Source organism: Trachypithecus francoisi, unplaced genomic scaffold, assembly GCF_009764315.1.
Source record: "Trachypithecus francoisi isolate TF-2019V2 unplaced genomic scaffold, Tfra_2.0 Contig01579, whole genome shotgun sequence".
Lineage (NCBI taxonomy): Eukaryota > Metazoa > Chordata > Mammalia > Primates > Cercopithecidae > Trachypithecus > Trachypithecus francoisi.
Window position 1 is genome coordinate 5,044,128 of NW_022681442.1, and position 19,455 is coordinate 5,063,582.

At 43.8% G+C, this 19,455-nt stretch overlaps 1 protein-coding gene across 6 annotated transcripts in view; it reads left to right on the forward strand.

The window, feature by feature from the left end:
• The window catches only part of CUNH10orf90 (chromosome unknown C10orf90 homolog), a 237,802-nt gene extending 225,340 nt beyond the window's left edge, over positions 1-12,462 (forward strand). For all 6 annotated transcript variants that reach the window (XM_033179209.1, XM_033179233.1, XM_033179203.1 and 3 more), the window contains 3 exons: positions 7,621-7,684; positions 11,366-11,465; positions 11,554-12,462. In XM_033179209.1, the coding sequence (XP_033035100.1) occupies positions 7,621-7,684; positions 11,366-11,465; positions 11,554-11,592 (203 nt within the window). In that variant the 3' untranslated portion in view covers positions 11,593-12,462. The remainder of the gene's footprint in view (positions 1-7,620; positions 7,685-11,365; positions 11,466-11,553) is intronic.
• Positions 12,463-19,455: the final 6,993 nt, after the last annotated feature.

Below are 19,455 nucleotides of genomic sequence, written 5' to 3' on the forward strand. Positions count from 1 at the left end.
ACATCATAAAAGTATGATGTTTAATTTTCTAGTGCTCATTTTTTTTTTTTTTTTGTAAAAAGAAACTGAATTTCCTGTTGTGTTTAGTGAGGTCATTAAGAATTTGAATCACTAAATCCTAGAGACTGGGTGTAGTTGCCCATCTTTCAGCTGATTTCCTTTCAACTTCAACAGTGTGCTCATTGCAGAAAATAGTCTGTATCACTTTGTTAGCCACTGCTGAGCTCCCCTGGGAGGAAATGCATGTTTTGGGCAACTGACAGGAGTCCTCCACTGGGATTCATGTTGTAAGTTTCTGGTCTTGGGTAAGAATCTGGTTAGTTTGAGAGTCTCTGATCCTGTCAACATTGGGCCAAACTGAATTTGCACAGGTAGAGCTTGTTGTTCTGTGGGTCTTTGGCACCACGGGCAACCTGAATTAGGAGGTGATGTGTACCAGCCTTCCTTAGCAGTTCCTGTAGCTTTTATGGGGAACCCTTTGTCTATTACTGGATCTCTTGTGGAGTAACCAGTCCATTAAAAAAAATGTTAAGCACTGGATATCTTTTGGCCATAGGAATGGAGTGCGAATGGGAAAAAGCAAGGATATTAGGGGCTGAGAAGAGACTTCCCTGTCCTCTAGGAGTTCACGTGCCACTTGCAGAGAGAGTTGGCCAGGCAGACAGCTGCAAACCACGTCTAGAATCATATAGGAGAAGACCCCCAGGGAGCCAGGAAGAGAAGGGGACTGAGGACAGTGCTCTTGGGTCCCAGAGGTAGAGCAACATGGGCTCAGGGAGTACATCAAGATTCCATTTCTCTCCCAAAATGTTTTTAATAGACATGGTTGACTTGGGGGTCTGGGATCCTCCAGCTGGGGAAGCAAAGCTCTAGTCTTGGGCCTCATCTGCCATATTGCATCAGGGGTCTCTCCTTGGAAGATCTGGGGAGGCTTGGGGCTGCCAGTGTTCACAGGAGGACATTCTCTTCACCACCTCCCCACCAAGGGTGCAGACCCTTTATCAAATCCATCTAGTAGCTCCATAGCACTCTATCTTTCCATTGAAGCTCCACGATGGGACCCCATTCTGAGCTCAAACTCAAGGATAAGTCTCTGCGTGCAAGAGAATGATCTACCCTTCCTTTACCAGGAAGCCCTATACACCTTGCTTCTCAAACTGAGTATGCAGAAGGAAATCGATTTTTTTGGAGACTCTCTGGCTTATTTTTTATTTAATTTTATGTTCCTTCACCAGAAAGTTCTCAGAGCCTATTGTCTTTCCAAATTGTTACATCAGCAGCTCTCTCACGTGTCTGGACAATAATTGGCACATGGCATCACTTTCATATCAATATCAACCTCTATGTGGCTTCCACTCACCTGACAGGGTTCTGCAACAAGCTGCCTGCCATGTGCACCCGTTGTTCACAGCAGGATTCCACAGAAGATTAGAAGTGATTTTAGAAACAGGATAATGTTTAGAAAATGAGAATCCAGCATCAGATTTTATCATGAGAGCACTTCAGAGCCAAACCACCTATGAGTCGTTAACTCACCTTCATATAGTGTCACCTGTGCTGTTTAATTTCTGGAGGGCTAATTTGGTCCAAGATAGACCACTCTCCTATTGCCTACATCAAGAAAATGAGGCTACCATGGTGAGTCGAACAGAAATTATGTTCAAGTTTAAACCCTGAGAACCTTGTATTTAAACCCTGAGAACCATGATGGAATTACTCTAACGGCCGGTGGCAGAGACCCAGTGACTTTGAAATTGCATAATGCACAGCCTTATGATCTTAGAATTTACAATTGTTGGGGGTTCCCTTAAACACACCCATTTCCATTCTTTTGTGAAGGCCCAATCTTTAATACGAGATTCAGGGAGGTAGAGACTTGACGTCTATACTCCAGGCTGGCTTGTGGACTCCCTGCTGAATTCTCTCCAACAGGTATCTCTTGGTTTTGGTGTTTCTAAGATAGGGGAAGCAAATGTCTAAAACATCCTTCAAAGTGCTCGGGCTGACTTCAGAAAAGAGGCTTCTGGAGGGCATTGTCCTAATAAATCATGTGAACTTGATTATCATTTAGATTACCTCTTCAGTAGGGAAAATGAAGTTTGCAACCAGAGCTGTAGATAAGAGCTCTGCAGGCAGGAAAAACAGCCCAGCCCCACAAACAACCAATCATGCTGGTGGCAGGGTGATCTTTACTGCCTTCTGGTGACACCGTCAATTGTCTGAATACTGAGGCCACTTGTCCTTGTGTATGTGTGTGTGCCTGTGTGTGCACACAGGTGATATGAGGATTACAATAAACACCCACATGTGTTTATAGAGATTAATGTGATGTCTGGGCTTTGACCTTACCAGAGTAGTTCTCAGAAGCACCCAAATCTTGGTACCTGGTTGTGTGCTGACTTTGACACAGGCAAGGGCTTGAGGAAGTCTGGCCTTACCAAATTAAATTAGCAACAGACACCGTAGTTTGGATCCAATAATGAGGCAGATGCAAGACTTTTTGGGGAAAAAAGTATTTTCCAGAAATATAGAAATGGGCAGTTTACCTTAGTAATTTTATTGAGGGGAAAACCCTCCTCTATTTGAATAATTCGAGGTAAACACAACTGCAGTCTCTTCCCTCTATATCAGTGAATTAGAACACATGAAACTTCAAGGAAAATCTGTAAGAGACCCACAAGCAGGCTGAAAATGGTTCTCACCTGCCACTGTAATTTTATACAGGCAGAATTTCCATTAAGAGTAATTTCATAGACAAGATTTCTCTGTTTTTTTTTTTTTTTTTTTCTCAAAAGAAGCTCATGCAGGATGAGTTTCCATTCCATGAAGTGAAATCCCTGTGGGTCATGCTGTACATGCCCTGAAGGCAATTGCGCCAGGCCGGGGAAGATGGCAGTGTACAGGTAGCCATGGGAGTCTTCTGCCCTGCACAGGAAGAAAATGAGTTGTGGGACCAGGAGAGATGAATCAAGGATGACTCATCTCTTGCTGCAAGCAGGTCCATGTGGCCCTGGGCCACCATTTCACCCACCCCTACCCACCACAGGCTATTGGGGAACATCCCTCACCACTTCATGACCTAGCTCAGGTGTCTCCTCTTATGGAGTCTTCCCAGATGCCCCTCTTCCCTGGTGGACCTGACCACTCCCTTCTGAGGTCTCCCCTCACCCTGTGCAGACTTTGCTCTTGGCATCTAAAGGCCTTATTTACCTCATTCTCATCCTGGGCTCGGAGCTCTTAGTTTTATTATCTTTGTGTCCCTATAGCTTAGCACACAGGAGATAAAAACTTAGCAATTGTCAAATGAATGGGTTGCTTAAACCCAAAGCCTGGGAGTCACCCTTGATTCATCTCTCCTGGCCCCTACAACTCCGTTTCTAACTGTATAGGGTAGAACAATCCCGTGGCTACCTGCATGCTGCCATCTTTCCCCACCTGGCTGCAATTGCCTGACCTGTCTCACTGCTGCCATTTTTGCATCTCTGCGGTCATCTTTTAGCAATAAAAATCAAATCTCATGTTTAAAACTCCACACAACTCTCCATCTCTCTTACTCTGGAGGCAAACTCCTTAACAGGCTTGCAAAGCTCCTTAAATAGGTTTGCAAAGCCCAGCATGGGTGGTTTCCAATTCTAGGGCATATTGGAGTCATCTGGAGATTTGGTTGAGATTCCAATGCTAACACACAGGAATCTTTGCCAAATCCCCAGGAAGTTGTAAGGCATCACCTGGGTGGAGACCCAAAGTAATCTTAGCTCTCACCTCTGCACAGTCACAATGACCCATTTTCAGTTCCTGCTGCAGAAGCTCACTGTGCCCTTCTCCCAGATCCTCCCACAGTTGACTCTTGCAGTCATTCAGGTCTTGGTTTGAAGATCTCCTCCCCTGCAGGGACTTCTTGCCTCTCCAGTGCCCGTTTGATAAATGGTGGCATTTCATTTTCACCAGAGCATTTACTGGATACTTTAGCTGGTTTATGACTTGTCCAGCTTCTCCTGAAACAAATGAAATCTCATGAAGGGAGGATCTTATCTGTTATTTTTGTTTCTGAGCATCCCCTACCAACATAACTGCTCGTTAAATGTAGAAGGAAGGGGAAAGGTATATCTAAAAAATGAATTTTGGTTTGGTCTCATGGGAAATGGAGGAGCGCTTGGTCAGGGCTCCCGAAACACAATTTCTGCAATCACAAGCCACTTCCTCCCTCAACGTGCCCAAAGCTTCTCCAGTGAGTTGTATTCCTTTCACTCAAGTGAGGTTGGGAGCTGTTTGCAATGCACTTGCTCTATTTCAAACCACTTCCTCACGTCTCTTTCCTCTAGACTAGGAAAGACCCTACTATTTATCAGATGAGCTTGGGAACCATTAGGAAAACTCCAAGTCAGCAGCAATCAACTTGCAAATACTTCCTGGGGGTGTGGGTTGAGGTCACCAGCAGGGGTTGCCCCCTTGGACACAGTCCTGCTTATTTTGCACCTAACATAGGCTGCTGGGCCCAGAATCAAAAGTTCTGCATGGCACAGCATGCTGAGCCAAGTTGAGGAAACACAACACTGGAGGTGTCAGAGAGCTCACATTTGCTTTTGTTTCCTCTTGGGAATCAAACCAAAGCTTAATTGTGGTATCAGGTGCTCTAAAGAAACAAACTGAAAAAAAAAAAAAAAAAAAAATCTAACTTCCCAGAGTAGACCACATACAGTTGAACCAAGATGATCAAAATCTTACAAATGGTATTTGTAATGTTTTTAATCTCCTCAGGACACCATCTGTCTACCCTGGCCTCACCCTACTCTTGAGTAGCCCATGACGATTGCTAAGCTGGACTTGAATCTAATTCTTTGTACAAGGTTTCTTTTCCCTAAGTAGAATAAGTGACTGTCAAGAGTCACATATTTGCTTGCCCAAGGGCCTGACTGACTGAAGCTGACATTTCCTTTTTTCTTGGAAATGCCATTGGGATGTTTCTGCGACCCTTGGCTCCGACCTGGAGCAGGGACCACTGGGTACTGGGAGGTATCTTGGCCCATTGCAGTCTCCATGGTGATGTTATTTTCTCACTGCTTCTTCTTGCAAATTGCTCTAGGGAAAGCTGGGAGATTTCCTTGTCCTTAGAGGCCTCATATCTAGTGTAGGGATTTTTCTATGGGTGGGGTGACCTTGCACCCTGGCACTTCCCTCCAGAAGACCATGGTTCTGTTGCTAAAAAGAAGCATTCAAAGTCATTGTTCTCCATAAAGTAAGTTAGGTGTTAACACTGTACTTCACACCCTTATTTAATTTGTCAAGATCAACTCTGTTTTTGGTCAGTTGTCAATACAGCCACTTAGTTGGAAATACTCCGATTTCTTTTTCTTGTTTCTCCTTTGAATCTTGTCTTTGAAGTTAAGTGATGGTGCCATATTCTTTTTCGTGTTTGAATAACCAGACGGGACAAGCTCAGCCACTGTGTTGTTTTCCATATTGTAAGTCAGTAGCTGTGTTGTGTTTCTCCAGAGAGGAAGAAATTTCTTAGGCTCCTTGGCTCTATCCTACCTTCTTAGATATTCCTAGAAAATTCTGTCTGTTCTCAAGCCTGAGAAATATTTGGTTGCTCCACTGGATTGATGAGCAAAGGGACAGGCCCGGGTTGGAGGAGATGAATAGAAACAGACCCAGGACTTCACTGGGGATCGCAGGAGGCCCACTCCAACTCTGATGCTTGGCAAGGGGCCAAGTTGTCTGTCTGCTTCTGCTGAATGAGCAGGTTACTGCCCAGGTGTTTTAGGAAGCATGGCAGTTGCTCAAACACACCTCCATGCAACAAGCACCCCAGGAGCATTTACATATGCCAGACCCTTTGTTAATCTACACGGCCAAGTGTCTCATGGAAATTTGAGTTATTGGAATAGTCCTTTTTCAACTTTTGCAAAAGGATATACACTTTTTTTTTTTAACACACACCACTTTTAAGTGTGCCCTCTGTGAACATCATTATGATTAGTGATATGTACTTAGAATGAAAAAATCCCAGTCTCATAGTGATTTTTAACGACTGTATACTTTCTTAAAGGATACCGAGCATACATGATTATTATGTTGTGGTTCATTACCTTTCCCCTCATTAGGAAGGGGACAAGGTGGTCTTCATCTTGCAGAGGCTGAGCAGCCCTGAGACAGGGCTAAAGACAAGAGTGACACCTCTTTCTTGCAAAATGCCCTAGGGGTAGGTGGGGGATTTCCTTGTCCTTAGAGGCCTCACAGACCTAGTGTAGGGATTTTCCTATGGGTGGAATGACCTTACACTCTGGCACTTTTCTCAGAAAACCATGACTCTGTTGCTAAAGGAAGTATTGGGGGAACCCGCCCCCAATATTTCAACATAGGTTCTTTTATTTTCCATAAGTGTTGGCCAGCTGAGAAATTACAAAGAGAGGCATTTTATAGCTGGGCCTCTGGGGGTGACATCACATATCGGTAGGACCATGATGCCCACCTGAGTCTCAGACCAGCAAGTTTTCATTAAGGGTTTTAAAAGGGGAGGGGGTGTAAGAACAGGGAATAGGTACAAAGATCACATGCTTCAAAGGGCAAAAAGCAGAACTACTAATAAGGGTCTAACAAAGATCACATGCTTCTGAGGGAACAGGATAAAGGGTAAAAACGGAACCACTGATAAGAGTCTATGTTCAGTGGTGCACATATTGTCTTGATAAACAGTTTAAACTACAGAAAACAGGGTTCAAGAGCAGACAACTGGTCTGACCACAAATTTACCAGGGCAGAGTTTTTCCCCACCCTAGTAAGCCTGAGGGTACTGCAGGAGACCAGGGCGTATCTCAGTCCTTATCTCAACTGCCTAAGACAGACATTCCCAGAGCAGCCGTTTATAGACCTCCCCCCCAGAAAGCATTCCTTCCCCAGGGTATTAATATTAATATTCCTTGCTAGGAAAAGAATTTAGCGATATCTTCCCTACTTGGATGTCCATTTATAGGCTCTCTGCAAGAAGAAAAATATGGCTGTTTTTGCCTGACCCTGCAGGCAGTAAGACCTTATGGTTGTCTTCCCTTGTTCCCTAAAAATCGCTATTATTCTGTTCTTTTTCAAGGTGACTGGATTTCATATTGTTCAAACACACATGTTTTACAATCATTTTGTACAGTTAACACAGTTATCACAGTGGTCTTGAGGCGACGTACATCCTCAGCTTATGAAGATAACAGGATTAGGAGATTAAAGACAGGCATGAGAAATTATTAAAGTATTATTTGGGAACTGATACATGTCCATGAAATCTTCAAAATTTATGTTCCTCTGCTGCGGCTCTAGCCAGTCCCTCTGTTCGGGGTCCCTGACTTCCCGCAACAAGGAAGCATTCAAAGGTGTTGCTCTCCATAAAGTAGGTTAGATGCTAACATTGTACTTCATGTCCTTATTTAACTACTGTCAAGACCAACCCTGTTGTTGGCCATTGTCAATACAACCACTTACGGTGTATCAGTCTCTACTGAGTTCTGCTTAGACTCAGGATATGGATTAGAATAAGGATCAATTAACAAATTATGAAGTAACCATAATGTTTCTCTAGAAATGTGCAAGATTCTATACCTTCTGAACTTAATTCTCTTTCTAATTTTTCAGATAACTTGTTCAAACCCAAAGAACGGTGCATTTCAGAGAAGGAGATGCATATGCGATCTAAGAGGTACCTGGCTATTGTATAGTGTTCAAAGAAGTTGGTGGGGCAAGTGGGGTGGTTTGAAGGCTTCAGGTGCCCTCCAATGGGACCACTGCTTGTAGGCCCATGTTTAAGGTCTGAGGTCTTTTTGGCTCCAGACCGGAAAAAAACGGCTAAAATAAGTATGGTAGTTGAAGTGTGCTTTTGAATGTTAATGCTGCTCTTGGAAAAACCTTAGGAAAGTGGTAGGTCTTGGATTCTGAACCAATCCAGTAATTGGTCTCTAAGAGATTCCCAGACTCTGAGCTGGAACTCCTGCACATTCGTATTGTCGCTCTGGGCAGGAGCTATTTGTCACTGCACCTTTGAAGGTAATTTTATGAGGGGGAGAGAAGCTATTTCTCCTAAGGGTCTGGACTGTAGCAGGGACTGAAGGAAAGGATCCAACCTTGGAGGCAGATGACACATGGGAGCCAGTAGAGCCTCAGAGGGGCCACAAGCTAGGTTTCCTGGGGCTCTGTCTCCAGCAGACCTGGCGGCCACGCTGCCAGCACATCCTCCTCATTCTGCTTGCCTGGTGCCTGTTCAAGACTCCCACTAATTCTCACCAATCTGGTGCACACAAAGGCTGCCATTCTTTCTAAGATCTGGCCTCTTAACCAAAATATAATAGCTCGGCAGCGTTGGCCAAGTTCATGCAAGTAAAATGTCATTAGTTTATAATAAAGTATCTAGCACAGGGAGGAATTATAATAATTAAATCAAATTGATAGCACACTTAAAGAAACTGTTGAAATAGGAAGAATACTTTTCTCCCCACTTCAGGCATACAATTTCTGCTTTTACCATGATTATATTGTTTCCATGGTGATTAGGTAACTTTGATCATTTATTGGAAGGCTCTTTGTAAATAAGGAAGTGAAAACGAGGAAAAGGGAGACTGTCCCATTAAAGACTTGATTCGTAGCATTCTAATTGGGGTTTTTAAAGGGCCACTGGGCTTTAAGACTTGCTATTTCAGAAGTGCAAAGTTGCATATGCCTCATGCCAGAACCATTCCCTTTTCAATTTACAGAAAAATTTCAGCCAAATCCTCCCCTCCCCGTCCCCAAACCCTAAGCCACCATTATGCAGCCTTGCAAACTAAGCAATTAAAATAATAGATCTCAAAGTAGCATGAGTAGTCAGAGAGTATTGCCCTATCATTTTACTGAAGAGGAAACTGAGGCTCAAAGAGGACAAGTGAGCTAGGTGACGTTGCACGTCGAGTAACTGGCTTCCCCCAGCTGGTCTGGTGGATTTAGCAGCTGGCTTTACACGCTGCTCTGTGGATTATACTTTGGGTGGGCTCTGACTCTGGCTCATCCACAGAATCACCTGGAGCTTTCTTTTCTTTGTATTGTTTGCTATTAATTTTATTGTTAAATTACATTTTTATTTTAAAAATGCAAACAATGCAGGTAAAGCTAAAGTCCCCTCATGACCAGAGGTTCCCCTCCCTGTTCCCAGCCCACTTTCCCTGTCCCAGTCTCAGCTCCTCAGACACCCACAGTGATATCTCCTGTGTATCCTGTCAGGCCTTTCTCTTTGCCTTAAAGTAGACTTTTATTTGTGCATATATAGTCGTGTGATTTTTAACCATGAATGGAATCATACTACACACCATCTCTCGGTAGCCTGTTTTTTCACTTTATGTCTGTGAACCCCTTCTGTGACGAATAGATAGATTATTTTCCTTGTCAGTTTTGACTGTCTGCAGAGTGGTCCATTGAATAGATGGACCATGATTTATTTGGGAAGTTCTTTTAAGAAAATACTGAATCAGAAATAACAGAGGTGGGACCTAGGAGCCTTTATTTTACACTTCCCAGATATATTAGTCAGGGATCCCCAGCGGGATAGAACTAATAGGATATATGTATATAAAAGGGAGTTTGTTAGGGAGAATTGGCTCACACGATCACAAGGCAAAGTCCCACAATATGCACGCTGGGGAAGAGAGAAGCCAGTAGTGGCTCAGTCCAAGTCCATAAGCCTCAAAACCAGAGAAACCAAAAGTGTAGGCTTCAGTCTGTGGCTGAAGGCCCAAGAGCCCACTGGTGCAAGCCCAAGAGTCCAAAGGCTGAAGAATATGGAGTCTGATGTCCAAGGGCAGGAGGGGCCAGAGGAGGAGCATCTAGCATGGACAAAGAAGGAAGCCAGAAGACCTAACAAGCAAGGTTATCCTGCCTTCTTCCTCCTGCTTTGTTCCAGCCACGCTGGCAGCTGATTAGATGGTGCCCACTCACACTGAATGTGGGTCTTCCTCTTCTACTGCACCAACTCAAATATCAATCTCCTCTGGCAACACCCTCACAGACACACCCAGAAACAAGACTTTATCAACCATCCAGGCATCCTTCAATCCAATCAAGTTGACACCTAATATTAACCACTCTGCCAGGAGATTGAGATGGTCAGTATCAGAAAGATCAGTCTATATGGATCTGAGGAAATTACCACTGCAGAGCTTTGAGACATCTTTACTTTCTAACTGACTCATTGACAGTTTTCTCTCCTAGTCCTTCCTAGAATCACTCCCGAATGTGGCAATTATGTGTTCATTTTTTCATTCATTCATTCAACCCATGTTGATGCCTACAGAGTGCAAGGCACAAGCATTTCCAGGATCTCACGAATAGCTTCATGCCATATTATGGTTGGGTGACAGGGTTTGTAGAAAGAGTCAAACAGACCAAGGTTCGAATGCCAGCCCACCACAAGCCAGCCAAGGGACTGATACAAACCTCCTGATCTTACTGGGGCTTGGGTTTCTCATTTATATAACAGTGGGACACTATATGCCTCTTCCAACTGTAGTGAATATGACATGAAATAATTCATGTCAAGCAATTCAAGCCTAGTGTCCAATACCTTCTGCAAAGACAGTCATCATCATTTTTCTACATTGTCCTTATCATTTTAATGGTGGAATATCTTCCCTATATCGTATCTGGCTTTGAAACACGAGAGAAAGATGTTTTAGCTGAGTGCCACATGTACAGCAATCTAAATGCTCAGGCTACAGGGACTCCACTGTGTCAGTGGATTATAATGAAATATTAATTGGCATCAGTCCATGAAGTTTCTGTTAGAAAGTAGGAAAGAAGTGTCCAGAGGAAGATCCCTTGGGCCCTTAATTCAAAGTGCAGTAGGTTGAGAGGTAAAAACACACACACTTATATGTGTTTTATTACAGTATTATAATTCCCGCTACTTCTATTTATTTGCTGTTCTTTTTCTAAGTCACAGGAAGGCAAACATTGAGTGGTAAGAAGGTATTTGGAAACAAGTTTACAATCAGAATACTAAAGGAGAAGGTTTAGAATCCTTCATTTTATGATTAATTTGTTAATTATCATAGAGAATGGAGGGACAAAAACAATGACTCTGAATAAGCAACTGGCCTCTCCAGCTTTGCTACTGGTGGCACTCTGCCTGTTTCATTGACCCAGGTAGCACTGGACAAGGTGCCATCCCCTGCCATGCAGCAGGTTCTGGGTATGGTCAGGAAAGCCCTTCGTCCTGGCATCCTACAGTTGTGAGCTAGTCCATAAGCAGCAATCTTCTCTTTGAAATGTAAGAGCCTGCCGTCAGGACAGGATGCAGCCCCACGGCGGGAGCGCGCTGTCAAACTACCATTCCAAATGTGTTCCGAATCTGTTTCAGAATCTATAATAACTTGCCGGAAGTTAAAAAGAAAAAAGAAGAACAAAGGAAAAGGGTGATCTTACAAAGTAACAGACTCCGTGCTGAAGTCTTCAAAAAGGTAATGGCCTCGTCACCAGCAGGTGTGATGTGTGTGGTGCACAGATGCCGAATCTGAACTTGACATCTTTGTTTCCTTTTTCCTCTAGCAATTACTGGACCAGCTCCTTCAAAGGAATGCGGTCTAACCGCAGGCTGCCCTGCTGACCACGCTACCTGGACCTGGGAGGACTTCAAATGCTGGATAAGCCATTAAACTTAGCAATATCTTCATGATGGGAAAACACTTATTTTACCTTTGATTTTTTTTTCCATAAAGGAAAACATCACTTCCTGAATTACTGACCCAAGCCAAACAGAAACAATAACTCTTAAGGAAATAGGTCAACTATCTGTTGTGGGGAATCCACCTCTATGTAACCCACTAGATACAGTCCCCTTCACATTTTTGCTTCTGAGTTGTACCTTTTGCTTCTGATTTCTTCTACCCTGCTGTTTCCTGCCCATCAGAGAGGCCTTGTACAAGCAAGTTTGCTTACATCCCTAGGGAATATTTTACATCAAACTTTTGGGATCCAAATCCATATCCTTTTAAATTTCAATATCAACACCTGCCAGTTATGCAAATGCCAAAATGTGGGTCAGCATATAGTATATTTTTAAACTTTCTGAACATGTACACCACCAATGCTAGAGCTGACTTGGAAACCAGTGGGTGCAACGCCCGAGGCTGTGGAATAATCAGCCCATCTCTTTGTGACCTGAAGCAGTCAGAGTGGCCCTCAGTCACCCCGCCCCCAGCACCGTTCCTCACCAGGGAGAAAAGAATCCATTGCTATGGAAGTTCTGGTGTAACTGCAGTGTTTTCTGCAACACTCCTCCTGCCCCATCCCATAAAAAAAGTTGTTTTGTTAAGAAATAGCCTAATGGTCCAGCTTTGCTGTCTGTTCTTCCAAATGTTTATAATACACATTATTTATAAATATGTGTGTTTGGGAAGCTAAGAGCAAGCTAGTTTTTACAACACAACTGGAAATAAATGCAATTATTATAAAAATACAAGTATTTCTCTGTTATATATTCTGTTATGAAGTAGGTGGCAGGATAGATAACATAAGGTATAAAATGCTGCCCAAGACCCAGCAGGTACCACTGACCTGCTCCACATCCTCTTCTGCCTCTGACCACCATGGAAGTCCTTGTGATTCTAGATGCTCCAGTGGATAATGTTGCCTCCTAGACAACTGGTAAAAGAAAAGCTGGTAAAACCATTGAGAGCAAGATTTAGGATCCTCCAGACTCTAAATCTTACTAGGATTCTCCCTGGGAATGAAACAAAAGGTTTGAAAATGAAGCAGGAGCTTGGTGATACCTCTGTCCTTTCCCTGAAGTTGTCACCCTTCCTTCCTTCCTCCTGCTGCTGTACATACTGTCCCCTCTCTCTGAAATGCCTTTCTTTTACACATCTGCTGCAAACTATTTAAAACTCCACCCTGGGGTTCTCTCCTGACATGTGTCCTCTCTGCCTTGCCCTCCAGTATGAATCAGAGACCTCCCATCAGCACACACTGCCTCAGACCTGTGCCCTCCTGCCCACACAAGGGTCTGACAACACTGTCAAGCACGGAAGCTGCCTGATTTCCAATCTTGGCGGCTGCTTCCTGGTCTGTGGCCTCTGGCAAGGGTGTCAGTCTGGGTCCAGCTAGGAGAGAGAAACCACACAGTCATTTGAATGGAAAAGTTTAATATGTTTAATCATTAACCTTAAGAGCAGATTAGAGTAGCAAAAGGTTGGCTAGTAAGTTGTAAAGATAGCCCTCAAGAATATAGTGGGTACAGCAAATACAAGGAGTCCTAGGAAGAGTGTTCCTCCTAGTCCTGGGCTGAGGGGGAACCACAGGGGCTCGGCAGGTGGTGGAGAAGTTTCTGTGGTGGCATGCCAGTGGAACTTGGTGAAAATCTACAAATCTCTCTGGAACTTGCCAGAGATCTGCCCTCTAGGATCCACAGGGAACCGTCTCCTTGGAGACACTGCTACAATACCACCTCAGGGAGGGGACTGGTGAAGCAGCTGGCCATGAGTGCTCTGGCCACATGCCACCTGCAGGGCCTGGTGCCGGAGCTGGCTGAGCAAATACACTGCCTCTGGGAAGCAGCACCCTTTTCTCCTGCAGTTTCTCTCTAGCTCTCTCTACTGACAAAGCCTAACATTGTGTCAGCTGGCAAAGGGAAAATACTGAAAGGGCCTGGATCCATTTTAACAAAGCAGGCAAAAAGGGTGAATATGGAGTGAGAGAGAATATAATCAATATCTGGCACAGTGAGTTATTTAACCTTGTCTTTGTTTCCTTAACCACAAAATGCAGATGATTATAGTGCTCCCTTCATAAGGTTGCTATGGGAATTGAATAAGCCAGTGAGTGTCGAATGCTTAGACGTATGACTAGCCTAAAGCAAACACACCATGAGTGTTTCCTATTCTAAGTAGAGGTGGAAGTTAGGACTGTCTTGGGAAACCTAAGAGCACAGGGGCTGTGAGTTGGTCCTCTTGGAATCCCTCAGCTCTGTAGTGAGTGCTACACAAGACCGTTGAACTCATGGGTGCTGGTACAGCCAAAACCTGCCAATATAAATAGGGTGCTTCATAAACTCCTTCCTTTTATGTTCTTCTCACACTCAGAAACCATTTCAGCAGGGTGACAAGCTTGCCTTCAGGTTAATTTCTGTTTTCTTGAACTCATTAGACCTCTTCCAGGATGTTACACTGAATTTCTATTTACACTTTTAGTGATTTTTTAGAAAACATTTAAATCAAATCTATGATATTAGTTAAGGACAGTCTTTCCCAGATAAAGATCCTGCACATGGCTAGGTATGATGGCTTATGCGTGCAATCTCAGCACTTTGGGAGGCCGAGATGGAAGGATCTCTTGAGCACAGGAGTTCAAGACCGGCCTGGCAACACAGTGAAACTCTGTCTCTACAAAAAATGCAAAAACTCATCAGGCTAATGTTTTAATTTTCTATAATCAGTCATTTAAACTCAGGGCCCAACCACTTCTAGACTGTTCTATGACACTTTTTAGATTTGTGTTGGCTGACATTTAAAGAGAGAATGCTTAGATGGAGCCAACCTTCAAAAATGCCCACAAAGAGCCTCATCCCCTTTGCAAATCCAATGCCCAGCCTTAAAATCTAAAGGATAAACAAACATCAGCTTGAAAGGAAATGCCTCTGAGTCATGTATTTCTGAGAACAGGTCTTAACTAAGGTGGCTAGGATGGAGAATTAAGGTAAGAATATGTGATAGCTGGTGTGAGCTGATCTTTCCTCTGGGCAGCAGGCTTAGGACAAGGCTGGAAACTAAGATTCGGGTTTCTGTTGAACTAAGATTTGGGTTTCTATTGTTGTAACTGTCCTTCGATGCTGAGAAAGGAATTCAGATAGCCAGTATTTCTTTTCTATTATGAAAGATGTTAGCAGGAATATAATGTAATTATGTTATAATTCCTATGAAAGTAAAGCCCTGAAAATCGTAACTGCTGTCCTTTATATTTCTCTCAGGACTTGGTTACCCATTTTTTGAATTCTGTTATTAAAATCAGACTTCAGGGAATATTTTGAGGTTTTGGAAAATTCTAAATAGAATTTACCATTGTAACTTCAATCATTAAATTCTGTTCTGGAATAGATTTATTTACGTCCGAATGTGTTTCAGTTCTGGCCTAAAACAATTCTTCAGTGATACAGCTGGCAGCAAGGGGTAAAGATTGTTAGAGGATATTTATGAGCTTAGACCAAGCAACATCTGAAATAACTTGAGGTATCCAGGTGGTGACAGCACTGGACCATCTCACTGTGGTCTCCATGACTTCATGTCGAAGGAGCAATTCCTGTTTCGGCTGTTTTCTCTGCCAGCTGGTAATGAAATAATGGAAAAACAATTGCCTTGGTTTTGTTAGTGTCTATTGCCAACCAAACTTCCTGGAAGTTTGTGGGCTCCCCGAGTGAGTCAGCAAATGCTTGCTCGGATGTAACAGGGCTCTTTGAAGAAACTATTTCTGAAACAGCCAATTGTGGGAGAGCAGTGGAGACTTTGATGCCTGAGGTTCTCCCATTTCAACATTTGGTATAAAAATTGCAGGCAAGGGGCCTGGTCTCTGACAGCATCAAATGACCAACGGTCTGAGTATGAGGCACATCAGGGGCAGAATAAGAGAAGAGAAAGTGGGGTGATGTGGCTGCCCAAAGGAGGTATCTGGCAGTTGGTGTGTGAGAGCTCTGGGTTCGGGAAATAACACAAGAAAAACGATCCACTGTGGGTCTGTGTGTGTGTCTGCATGAGCATTAAAAGCAAAGGAAATAATCTGTTTGGTAATGAAAATGAGCCCTGGTAATGAAAATGAGCCCATGAGCAGAGGGTTTTACATTACAGAGTTCATTGTAGTTGTGCTTTTATCAATACTTGACAATTACCCACGAATGTCTAGCTCTAATAGAAATCTTTTGGAAGTGGCTGTCACTGGCTGAAGCAGCCCGCACCGGGACTGCATGGCTTTGGAAATCTCCCCAGCCTTCTCCTGAGTGTCCCACGCTGAGGGAACGTTTCCCCACTTAGGCAGGAGAGCAGGCTGCCTGGGAGACCCTTGAAATTCCATCAGATCCGCCCTTTCTCCCCACAGCCGCTGCTTGTTTGGGAGTGGGGGACTCCTTTATTCACACAGCTGTTTCAGCCATATGGAATGGAGCCACGACTTTGGCATGTCACTTCCAAAATTCAAGGATTTTTTTCAAGTCAGGTCAATTGCCTCAGGCACAGTTTTGATCCTGAGACCCCAAGAAATGATCTGAGGTAATGGCCTGGAGTGTGTGTTGGGCAGGGGGTTGAAATCCTTCCATTTTTTATCCTTCTCTGAGAAGGTTTCCGCATACACATTCTGGATGCTGCCGTGACCTGCCAGGGTGCAGCCAGAAACAGGATGTCAACCTGTGGCTCTTCTCTCAGATCTTTGCGCATCAGGAACTTGAAGAGCAGGGAGGGGAGGAAGAGACTGGACTTGCCTCTAGAATCTTAAAAAATGCTGGGTTATTCTTAGCAAAGCTTAAAAGGAAAGAAAAAGCAGCTTATTATGATCTGAATTGCTGCTGAGAAAAAAAAATGAATTTCTTTAAATCATTTTTATTAAATAGCACCAAGAGTGAATGGCATAGGAAAAAGTGTCCTTTTGATGACTTTCAGAGCATTCTTCCTCTGTTTAAACATCTCCACTTTCCCGACATGCCTGAAACGGTACAACAGCTGTAACTGACATCAGGGAAAAGATATTACAACCGTCACCCGTGTTAACTCCATACGCCGGGTAATATCCTTTCATCAAAGCCAATGGGGCGGCCTGCTTTACCTGCCCAGTGATGTCAGGGAGAGGGAAATTATAAATCTTTTCACAGCTGCCAATTGATAAAGAAATAAACCACACTTTTGTGTTATATCCACTATGGTTCCTCTTGGCTGATGTTATCACATGGGTACCAAAGAACTTAGTGATGACAGCACACTTAACGGGTACACGTTGCCAAATATGTGCTTAACATTAAAAGCTACTGAGTGCATAGACAAGAGGTTTTGTGTTTGTTTTTGTTTTAAAATATACCCAAAGGCGAGTAAGGCCAGATTTAATTATTATATGCTGACAAAATTAAAATGCCCGGTCTTACTCTCTCAGCTGAAATGTTTATTGAATCAAAATGACAGAATAATTCAAAATATTTTCTGTTATTGGTTTTTGTTTTTGTTTTTGTTTTTGTTTTTCCAGTAGCATGTGACATTGTATTAACAAGGCTGAGCCTGGCTCTTTACAATGGAAAACAAATGTTTGTTCATGGATTAAACTGAGGTGTTTGGACACCAATATTTCTCGATAGCGATATTGATTAAGATGGATGATGCATATGTTTCCATTGAAGCATTTCTTCCTGATGAGGGTGTTTCAACCCTAAATCTCAATTAGCAGTTGATTAATATTCCCCTTCCTCCCACTCCCTCAACACAGGTAGTGTTTTCTGATCGGTTGGTGAACAACCTCTAAACAGGGACAAGAGCCTGAACAGAAAACTCCCCAGAGAGTGCATTCTGAACATTTCTCAAAATAATAGCTTACATTTGTTTTCTTCTGAGTGCTAACCAAGCGACATTCACTTGTCATCCACTTTATGTGTTTCCGCTGGGTTACAGCAGCCTTAAGTCATGCAAATCAATTGTTGCCTCTGTATATCCCATTCCCGCCCTGGCCCTTTTAGGAGCTTCCACCCTACTGCTAAGTGGGGCAGCAAGTTAATATCTTGTCTCTTCTGCTCCTTTTGGAAGTGCTGTCACTGGCTAAAGCAGCCCGCATGTGGGACTGAATCACTTTGGAAATCCTCCCAGCCTTCTCTTGAAACAGTTCCATTTCATGTATGGGTCCCATCAGTTTGAAATGAAGCCCTGCCTAGGCTCACACTTGGCCTTTCCGAGTTCTGCCACCACTAGCTCCTCCCCAAGCTTGCGGCTAGCTTCATGATGGGGCTTCCTGGGGAGGGGATGAGCAGGACAGTCTCAGCTCTGTGTCCAGGGTCCTTGGGTAGCAATTGAACTGCTATGGACTGAATGTTTGTGTTTATATGTTGAAGCTCTAATCCCCAATGTGACTATCTATATTTGGAGACGGGGCCTCTAATAAAATAGTTAAGGTTAAATGAAGTCATAGGGTGGGGCCCTGATCTGATGGAATTAGTGTCCTTATAAGAAAAGACTCCAGAGCCTTCTCTGTCTCTGCCTCTGCCTCTGCCTCTGTCTCTCTCTGAGAGCACACAAGGAAGAGGCCCCGTGAGCACACAGTGAGATGATAGCAGCCTACAAGTCAAGAGAAGAGACCTCAGAATGAAACCTACTCTTCCAGAACCTTGATCCTGGACATCTCAACCTCCAGAACCGTGAGAAATCCATTTCTGTTGTTTGAGCCACCCAGTTCAGGGTATTTTGTTATGGTACCCCAAGTTGACTAACAGGGGACCCTTGCTGTCCTCAGTGGTGACAGTGTCCCTTGCCCATTCTACTGGCATCTGCTACTCAAGTCTATAGCAGGGGAACTCTCAACTTGCTGACTGTGCTCCACCTTTGCACTCACAGGGACTGTCTGTCCCCCTGAGGCTGGCCGTGGCTCCCATAGATCCAAGGCTCTGTGGTCTACTTTGCAGCCCTGGGCTGCAGGAGGACTCTATTGATGCTGGCACAATTCTGGGAAAGTTACGCAACCAGTACCATCAGCTACCTTCCCCATTTACCCCTGTGGTTTATAGGAGCTTCCTGACACCTTCCTGCATGCACCATGGAAGGGCATGGAAACCTGCTGGAGAACCAAGCTGGTAGAGGTGGATTTCTCCCCAGGTTATATCCTGAATTCTCTCTGCCCTGGGCAATATACTGGGCCTCTGGGACCTAGGCCCATAGGCATAGCTCTTGAAATGCTCATGGAGCTCCAGAAAAGTACTCCCCACTCCCCCACAAGGCCTGGTTTTTTAAGACAACTGTGCCATGAAAGATGTTAAGAGACTAGGTTTTAGGGCTCAAAGGCCCCTTTTTTATTTTGTGAGATTTCTCCATTACTTTCTTTTCTAGGGGAAAAAATCTCCTGGCTAATGGACAGATGTTCCCTATGCATTTAAAACTCATGCCCAATCCACACTTACTATTCTCAGGAGGGCCCTGGGAGCTAGGCAGCAGGCAGGCTCTGGACTGACTTCCTTTTTTTTTATAGGGGCCAGAGGTGCGTGGGGGTTAGTAATCATTTTAAAAGTCAGATGCAATAAGAATATGATGATATCAGAATCACTATTTAAAGTCCCTTAAGTGTCATCTTGATGACAGACTAACATATCTCTTTACAGGTCAGCTCACCCAGACAGCTTCCTTCAGCTCTGAAACAGATCGATTGAGCACCAGATGAAGTTGGCATGGATGGGAGATGTGATGTACAAGAGGTATTTCCTTTAAAATATTAGATTCTTACTCAGCA